Source organism: Cicer arietinum, chromosome 3 (genome assembly GCF_000331145.2).
Source record: "Cicer arietinum cultivar CDC Frontier isolate Library 1 chromosome 3, Cicar.CDCFrontier_v2.0, whole genome shotgun sequence".
NCBI classification, from domain to species: Eukaryota; Viridiplantae; Streptophyta; class Magnoliopsida; order Fabales; family Fabaceae; genus Cicer; species Cicer arietinum.
In genome coordinates, this window is record NC_021162.2 from 64,385,540 (window position 1) to 64,395,350 (window position 9,811).

The window sequence follows — 9,811 nt, forward strand, 5'->3', positions numbered from 1 at the left end:
AAGTGATAATTTATCTCTTAAATAATTTTTAATCATAATTATCTATATATGACTGTGTAATCAAAATTTAACTATTGCATTTTCTCATCATGCCATTTGATATGTTTCCTCTCTCTCTCTCTCTCTCTCTCTCTCTATATATATATATATATATATATATATAAATAATTAAGACCATATATGAAACATTTTCCTCCTAAGTGGATGGTATTTTTGTAAATTTTTATATTTATTATTCTAACTATTTATTAATTTATGTTTTAATTACTTCTCACAATAATAAAATTAGTAAAATATATAATAAATATTACAATACATTTATTTGTCTTTTTTTTTCTTTCTAATTTTTGTTAGTACAATTTAAACACTATCAAAAAACCTTTGGGAAAAAATTCCGTTGATATGGATATAATGTTCTTTTAATAATCATTTTTAAATTCTAAATTATATATTTATTGCTTTGAATTCAATTGAATTGATTATTTAAATCCACAATTTGAATTTTTGTTTTAACCACGATCATTGCAAGACCTTTGTGTTAGATAATGTTATTATATATTAGTAGTAAGGGTATTTTAGATATTTCTATTCTCTTATATATATACTCATTGTAACCCTATTAACTGAAGTTTGGTTCATTCTATGTTATAAAATCCAAGAGTGGTTGTCTCTCTTCTTCCTCTTTTCATTGTTAACATGGTATCAAAGAACTTTGGTTAATTTTGGGATCTACTATAAAGAACAGAGATTATTTTGATAGGAAAGGCAATCACCAAAAGAGAAGAGTAACCTTGTTCCCGATTTTGTTAAATCAGTCTCACTAAAACATCGATTGTGCATTCGTTAACCTTTGGATCGGGCTGATTTTTGGACAGCAGGTTTGCAACATTCAAGTCTTCGTCTTCAATGGTCGGATCAGCGACACGATGTCTGTAGGGGAAGAAATCGGGCTCGCACAACACCATATTATCCCCAATTTATTTTGTCTCAGTTATTGTGTTTTTCGTATTTTCCTGTCATTATTTGTTATGACTGGTGCTAAGGATGATTCTCTTCAAGCACATTAGAAAACACATTGTCCGAAATTGGGGATAGCACATGAGAAGAATTTTAGGGGGTCATCGTCCAATGTTGTTGCTTATGCTCCTTCTACCATTAGCTTTAGTTCTGGTTTTGTATACTCATCTGAGACTGCTTCCTAAATATCTGATATTGCAAAACAACTTCAAAAAAAAACTGCTTGTTTGTTATGATCAGTATTAAGGAGTTGATTTTGGTTTGGTTCACATGCTTTCAATTGTTGTGGTTCTTTGCTTATTTGGTTGGTAATTTAGTTGTTCGTCTCTTTTATCTCTTTGGTTGCTTTCTTTTGTGTTGTCGCTTTGTCTATTGCTTCTTTTGTTTGATTGTTGCTCTCTCTAGTGATTTGCTTTGTTGCTTCTCTCCATATTGATTGTTCTATTTGTTTGCTCTTCTATCATGTAGTTCATCTACTTGGTTGCTTCTCTCTTTGTTTAGTTTGGTTTGGTGTAGTTTAGTTTGGTTTGATTAATTTGGTTTGATATGATTTAGTTTTGTTTGGTTCTATTTGGTTTGGTTTGTTTTGATTTGGTTTCGTGGTGCTACTTCTTTGGTTGTTCCTATTTGTTGATTTTGATATGGTTGTTGCTCCTTTTTTTGATCGCTCCTTTTTCGGTTTGATTTTTTGTTGGTTTGGTTCTTCTATTGACTGTGACTATTTGATATGATTTATTGTTGGTTTGGTTTCTCTCTTTATTGTGATTGTTTGGTATAGTTAATGATCATCTCTTTGGCTTCTGCTTCTTCTTTCGTTGCTTCTCTCTTTGTTGGTTATTCTCTTTGATTGTTGCTTCTTCTTTGGTGACATCTCTCTTGTCCCCCCGGCTGTCCAACCACCTCATGCGATCGTTGATCCTCCTCGTTACCCTTCTCATCAACTTTATGAGCCCTCTTCCAATAAAGAGGTTGTTCTTGATCTTCTTTGGCAGCAGACTATGGCAGAAGAACTATCTGCATTGTCCAAAACCAATATTTGGGAATTAGTACCTCTCCCTCTTGGAAAACGTGCTATTGGGTCTCGTTGGGTATACAAGATCAAAACTCGTCATCATCTTCAGCATGGAACCATTACTCTACCGTTTGTCTTTTCTTTTTTACAAACGTTTTTGTTTTTTAGTTGACAAACTCTTGATGCTCCTTGTTAATGCATTGTGAGTTTGAGGGATGATGTTAGATAATGTTATTATATATTAGTAGTAAGAGTATTTTAAATATTTCTATTCTTTTATATATATACTGACTGTAAACATATTAACTAAAGTTTGGTTTATTCTATGTTATGAAACCCTAGAGTGATTGTCTCTCTTCTTCCTCTTTTCATTGTTAACACTTTGAATATCCGTTGCGAGTTCAATATTTTTTTTATTTTTTTGTGTTTCTACCAATTGTAACATTTTTAAAGTCAATAAAAAACATGGCAAAGACATGTAGTAGTTGATATTTTTTTATACTATTTTTCTCTATTAATTTTTCTTCATATTTTATTATTCGTATTTTTCTTTGTTATGTTTGTCTAAACTATTTTTTTCATGAAACTTTATAGTACAAATTCATAGTTTTAAAAAATCATTATTTTTCGTTCATTTGTATTAATATTATTTAAACTTTTATTTTTATCGTTAAAATTCTTATATATAAAAGTGGGTTAACAAATAAAAGAGATAATCCCCTCCCAAATCATGGATAAATTAATAAATTAACTATCTTTGTTTAAATATTTAAATTAATTAAGTTTATTAAAATGTTTCAACTGACTTTTTTAATTATTAGCATGTTTTTAATATTTCAATTTTTTTACTATTTACGACATTTAACTTGTTTAGATGTTTTTCATTCTTCATATCCTTCTACCTAAGAAATAAATAATTTTTAATCTATTTTTTGTTACTTTATATAACATATATAAAGTAAAATGGTCAATATAGTAGGTTATTTATATTTATATATATATATATATATACTAATAACTCAGTATAGATACTGGATTTAATTAATCTAGACGTCAAATAATATTTTTTTTTTTATTGAATAGCTCTACAAATTTTTCTAAAATTTTAATTTTTGTAATATTTTATTAAATAATTTAAAAATAACGTATAATAAACTTTTTAAATAGATAAATTAATGTCGATGACTAGATTACATAGTTACGAAATTCAAATTTATATAAAATTTATGTATTTGATCATTAATATATTATGCAAATAAATAACGGTTAGATGAATAAAAATTATCGTTTATATTAAGTTATTAAATAAAACAACTCACCAAGACTTACTAATATAGTCAACTGATCGTCACCATGTATATGTATATGTGTATATATATAAGTTTTACAATGAAAGAGTAAATGAGTTAAATCTTAACAATATAATCATATATTGATCATGATTAATAGTTATTTAAGTGACATATAATCACTTAAAAAAATTATATGATTTTTTCTTATAATATTGACCATTCAGGCATAATTATATGGTCAAAATTTAACCTTATTCTTATGAAACACCTTTTATTTGATAGATTTCCTATATATTAATTTTTTTTTAACATAATAAATTTAAAATTTAATATTTTTTTTTATAAAAAATATTAGCTATAGACTATCAATTACTGTATTAATTTTATAACTAGTTTCAAATATTTCAAACAAACAAGTTAGTAGTTTAGAAGCCAAATGTTACAAATTTTTCTAAAATCATTTTTTATGGTATTATTTTTAAAAAATAAAATAAAGTTTCAAATAAAAATTAGATTAAACAAATTATCTTAAAATATTATTTTAAGTATTTCATGTATTTGTTGCAATTTTTTATGAATAATGAAATTTCAAAAAGTTTATTAAAATAAAAAATTATTTTAAGAAACTCTTTATAAAAATTATTTTTATCATGTGAATTTTTTTAATAATATATGAGTTATTGAATGTTAAAATGATTATTTTTAATTGATAATAAATAAATTTAAATTTTTATTATTATTTTTAAACAAATTATCATAAAAATTATTTAAAAAAATATATAGTTAGAATCAATTTCTAAAAATCTAAAATAAATAAGTCCACTATTTCAAGTGAAAAGACGACGTTGATATCTAAGTCTATCTATCTTTTTATTGTATTTTATTTTATACGATCTATTTTCTTTTAAGTCGGTTCTTTATTGTAATTATTTAGATTCTTTATTGTAATTATTTAGATTTGAATGTCACTATTCATATTATATTTTTAAATATGTTTTTTTTTATAAAAACATTTTTAAGAAATTCTCTATAATTATAATGTTGATTTAATTTAGATTTAAAAAATTATAAAGTATAAATTTGTATAAAAAAAATGTCTATTTAAAATTTTTTATTTATTTATTTATTTATAATTATGATATTTATGGTATAGATTTCGAGTCTGTTTGTTACCTATTATTTTTAAAAATAATAATTTTCTATCTTTTATTTTAAATTTTATTTGTTTGTCGCAACTTTTAAAAAATATAAAAATAATTTAAAATGTGAATTTGTTTAAAATTGTTTAAATTATTTTGTATAAGTAATTTTTTTTAAAGTAACTAGCACGAAATTTGTGAGGCAACAAGAGACGCGGGTTGGTGCTATTCTATTAATATTACATTCATGTTAAAAAATATATATATTTTATATATTAATGACAAATATATATTATATCTTTTATATTTATAATTAACAAATATCTTGTTTGTTTTGTACATTTATCATTATGAAATATTGTCCAATTGTTTTTAATATTTATCTGAAACAAACATTTATATTATATTTTTTATATATTAATAACAAATATATGCATCTGTTTTTTATATTGATCACTTGTAAATATTTATCTTGTGTTTTTTATGAAACCAAAACATATCATGCGGTCATTCAAGTTACTAAAAAATAATAGATTTGTCTTTGTTTTGTAATAAAATAGTCATTCATTTTTATTTTTGTGTCAAGCCCGTCTTTTATGTTTATAAATGTTTACATCGTTGAATATAATTTCAAATCGGCAAAATTAACATAAAAAATTATCTTTTTTTTTTTTTAATAAACTCATGTAATTCTCGAGTAATTTTAATTACAATAATCATAAGAACATAGACCATCAATAAACTCTTAGAAAAATAATTTGAGTAAAAATATATTTTAAAATTATTGAAATTAAAAGTGGCATTATCTTAATTTATATCATAAAATAATATAAAAATTTATTATCTTGTTTAAAATGATATGATAACAAAACTCCCTATTCAATTTAAAAAAATTCTAACAAAAAATAATTAAAATCATACCAAAACTAAAAATAGTTAAACATTATAATTTTTACAAATATAAAATGACTAACTTGATTAAAAAACACTAAAAAATAATATGATATTTTTCGTGTAATTTAGAAAGACTAAATGATGTATTTTGTCTTTTATGAATTATTTATAAATATTTAACACATATTTTTTAAAATATCTATCAATGATAGATATTTATCTCAATTTTTTAATATTTATTAATGAAAAATATTTATCATATGTTTTTATGTATTAACGACAAATATTTATATTATATTTTTTTTATATTTATCACCGTCAAATATTTATCTCATTCATTTTTTATTCATTAGTTATAAAAATTTATTCTACTATTGTTAATATTTATTAATAACAAATATTTATCTCATAAATTTTTTGAATATTCGATTAATGGTTGAAACTGAAGAACACAATTTCAATTTTTTAATATTATTTTCTTATAGTGTTGTCATTTTCTTATACTAATAGTTTAAGGCTAGACATAGAGATAATATATAGTTGAAAAAAGAATAAATAGATATAATAATGGAAATAGAGTAAAGACTGCAAGATTGATTTTTTGGTAATTTTTTTTATACGACAATGTAATTATTTCTTTTTGTTTGACATTTACTGTTTTTTCTTTATATTGATAGTTTATTGTTGTCTGTATTCCTGAAAATGGCAATGATTAATAATAAAAAGGACAAATTTGATTTTTTGATAATTCTTCTTATACTAAAGATTAAAAATATTAGTTTTTTATTTATAATTATTTATTTTCTCACATTAATAAATAGTTAATTTTCATTATAAAATAATTTATATTTTTTAAAAATAAATTATAAATAACAAAATCTATTTTCTTTGATCCGTAACAAACTGCCTTATATAGATTATTTATTTATACTCAACTTTCTCAATAAATTGAAGTTTAATATTTCAAAAATAAATTGAAGTTAAATATCCAGAATATGAATGCTTAAGATTCTCTTTACTTTATAAACAAATTAGCCAAAGCAAAAGCTTTCAAAATTTAAAACAAATAAATAAATTTCATTCCTTCTCAGATACTCATCGGACCCAAAATTACTGCTAAGTAACCAACTGATCCACCTATGGAAGAGTCAAAACCGCAACCGCAAGTGCCGGCGATGACAATCGACGGCGCCGACGAAGACCAAATACTGGCTAACTCGACCGTGTTGACTCGTCGCGAGGTTATCACGCGCCGGCTCCGGCGAGTCAGACAACTTGCTCGATGTTACAAGAGTCACTATTGGGCTTTAATGAATGATCTTAGGTCTAAGTACAGAGATTATTACTGGACTTACGGGAAGAGTCCCTTCAAGGACGATGAAGAAAATCCAAACGGTGTCGTTTTGGGGGATAGAGTAAACGGCACTGATAATGGTGTCGTTGTTGGTGATGATTTTGTTCGTTGCGCTTTTAGTGGATGCAAGTCGAAGGCTATGGCTCTCACCAGGTTCTGTCACACACATATTTTGTCTGATTCGAAGCAGAAGCTTTACCGGGGATGCACCACCGTAGCCAAAAAGTGAGTTTTTATTTATTTATTTTTTAAATTTAATGTTTTGCTTTTTGGGGGTTTGTGGAATGTTCTAGATGATGTGAATGTGGATTGGAGTCGTAATTCTTGATTAACATGTATGAATAATTTAATTTCTTGAATTTTGGAAATTAGTGTGATTTTAGGGCTTGTTATGTTGACGAAGTGAATGTTATTTTTTATTTTTATGTTTTTTTGGTTTTTCTTGGATTTGGTTGTGTGGCTTTGGAAAAGATGAATAAGAGCACTAGTGATTGTGGTCGATGAGGAAATTTGGTAACTTTGTTTGTTTCCGTGTCTATGGTTGTTGATTATTTAGCTTTCTTCCAGAATGCATGCCGGTTTGTTCTCCAGTTTAGTTTTTGAATGATGAGTATTTGTTCAAAATTGTTTTTCCTTTGGTGTAAACCATGACCACTTTTTGTTTTTGTTTTGGGTTAGTCTATAAATCACTCACACGGACATAGGACATGCACTGATATGTAGATATCGGTTATAATTTGAAAGTTGAAGTGACTGAATTAAATCACATGTGTCGGATACCAGACACACTTTCAATTTGAAACATTGGTGCTATACATAGCTTGTAGTTTTTGTTCTAATGATATAATTGCAATGCAACATAACTGGAATGTTTTTGTCCAGTGACTTTAATCCTGTTCTGTCAATCTCAATCTTTGTTCAGTTCTTGGATTTGAACAATATAATAACTATGTTAGCCAAGGAATATCTTACCTTGTGATCAACAATGGCTTACCACTCATGACACTTGCCTACCTTTTGTAAATAGGCAGTTCGTGGATTCAAAACCAACATGATTCCTATGTCAGCTGGATAAATATGATTTAAAATTCTTGAGGATGCACAAGACTTATCTTTTTCGATCAACCGTGTTTTTAAGATGGATTAAAAAATTCCTTTGAATTGAGCAACTCATTCTAGAGAATAAAGTGAATAATATCAACATTGATAAACATATCAATACTTGATATTATATGCACATGCATAACCAATCACGAGTGGTTACAATATCAACAATTGATTTACTTACTTTACAGGACCCAAATTTCTTTAAGGTATTGCCAATCTTGGCTTATGATAAGAACTTTGGTATTATGGGGTGCCTAAGTCGCACATCGAGTAGTATGAGATGCTCGATGGAGTGCTTAAGTGACTTGATTCTTCTCACTTGACAGTTAGCTTTTAAGGGACAATTTTCCAAGTGTTTGGGGTACTTATTAGCTTATATACAAAAATATCACCCCATGATTTCTGTTGCCTTCAGTTTAGTTGTGTGTCATGTATACAAATGTGAATGTGCCATCTTGCACTATACAGTTTTTTGGATTCTATATTGAAAATATTTCTATTCAAAACTTACACTTTTGTATCTTACTTGTTAATGTAATGCTTTCGTACTGAGTCATTATTTTTATCATTTATGTCAACTATTAGTAAATTGAAATTTGTCTACTGTTTTCATGTATTCCGTGTAATAGTTGTTATCATTATCTACATAAGACAAATTAACTGATAAAATTTTGGCTTTATGCAGTTTGCCAACAGGGCCATCATATTGTAATAAGCCAGTATTGAGATCCATGGTTCCTTGTGTATGCCCCGCTCATTACCAATTAGGTGAAAAGTGCTTGCTTCGTGCAGTAAAAAGGGCAGGTTATAATATCTCAGTTAATGGTAAGCCTAGTCCAAAGTTACATGTTTTAATTCCTGAGTTTGTCCGCCAAATTCAAAATAAACGAAAAGCTGCTCGCAGGACAAATTTACCTAAACCCGAGACTGAATAATCAAGATTAAGTTGTTGATTATTGGAAATATTATTGATTCACTAAAGGCATTGCACAGTATATAGGGAGAGCAGGTTCCAATATATGGGAAACAATTATGATTTGCTGTTAACTGTTGAAGCATCGATTGTCAATAAAAAATGTACTTAGAGATACCTGTAAATTGTGAGTATTCTAGATATGTTCTTCAATTTTGTGTCTTTTTATCTAAGTCATTTTGTCGATACCCTACGAGCAGCGTCACAATCTGCTTGTTATTCATAATAGGACTTTGCTGGTATGAATTGGAAATTTCTATTCTAAAATTATTGATGCTCATATGATAAAGTCATTTAACTAAAGTATCTGGAGTTGTTTGTTTACATAAATGAACTGCGATGCAAAAAATGCATGATGAATTCATTTGATCTGTTATAGTTTTGAGATTTCCTTTAGGGTTCATTAATAATTTAGATAAAAAAAAAGCCACTTCAAAGACATATACTGTTTCTATTGGGAAAATGAAATCAAGTGCAATTAATTTTTATTGCTTTTTTTAACCCAACACATGTCCATGGCATAAAGGTATGTTCATGACATTTCTGTTTTTGTGTTGCAAACAGTCCTACCATTTCCTTTAGCTCTTGCTCCATTTCTAAATGATGAACTGTGACTGTTTTTCTAACTAAAGTGACCAGTCACATATTTATATGCTACTGCTATCAGGAACTGTGTCATCCATAGAGTACCTTGACCTCGTCATCTTTGTTATGGTTATATATTGTATCGGGAATGGATTCTGTCACGTAATTTTCACATGAAAAGTAAAGTGTGATCTCTCATTAATTAAACTCATCTCACCTAAACTTCTCACGTGTTTTTCTTTCTTTTTGAATGGTAAGAGATCAAACTTTACCCTCTCTTGTGAAAATTATACATGAGAGAATCTATTTCCCATATTCTATCAAAACTTCTTTTATTGCTAAAGAACTTTATCGTTGTTATTGTTATTTTGCGTCTTTTTTACACTTGAACTTTTGCTTGTCTTTTAACCAAAAGCACGATAAAAAGGATTGGGTTTG

At 26.8% G+C, this 9,811-nt stretch overlaps 1 protein-coding gene across 1 annotated transcript; it reads left to right on the plus strand.

Annotated features, from left to right (window-relative positions):
* Positions 1 to 6,376: 6,376 nt before the first annotated feature.
* Positions 6,377 to 9,068, plus strand: LOC101495954 (uncharacterized). Its single transcript, XM_004493066.4, has 2 exons — positions 6,377 to 6,933; positions 8,501 to 9,068. Exons 1-2 carry the CDS (start codon positions 6,494 to 6,496, stop codon positions 8,748 to 8,750), a joined length of 690 nt encoding a protein of 229 aa, XP_004493123.1. The 5' UTR covers positions 6,377 to 6,493; the 3' UTR covers positions 8,751 to 9,068.
* The last annotated feature ends 743 nt before the right edge of the window (positions 9,069 to 9,811 follow it).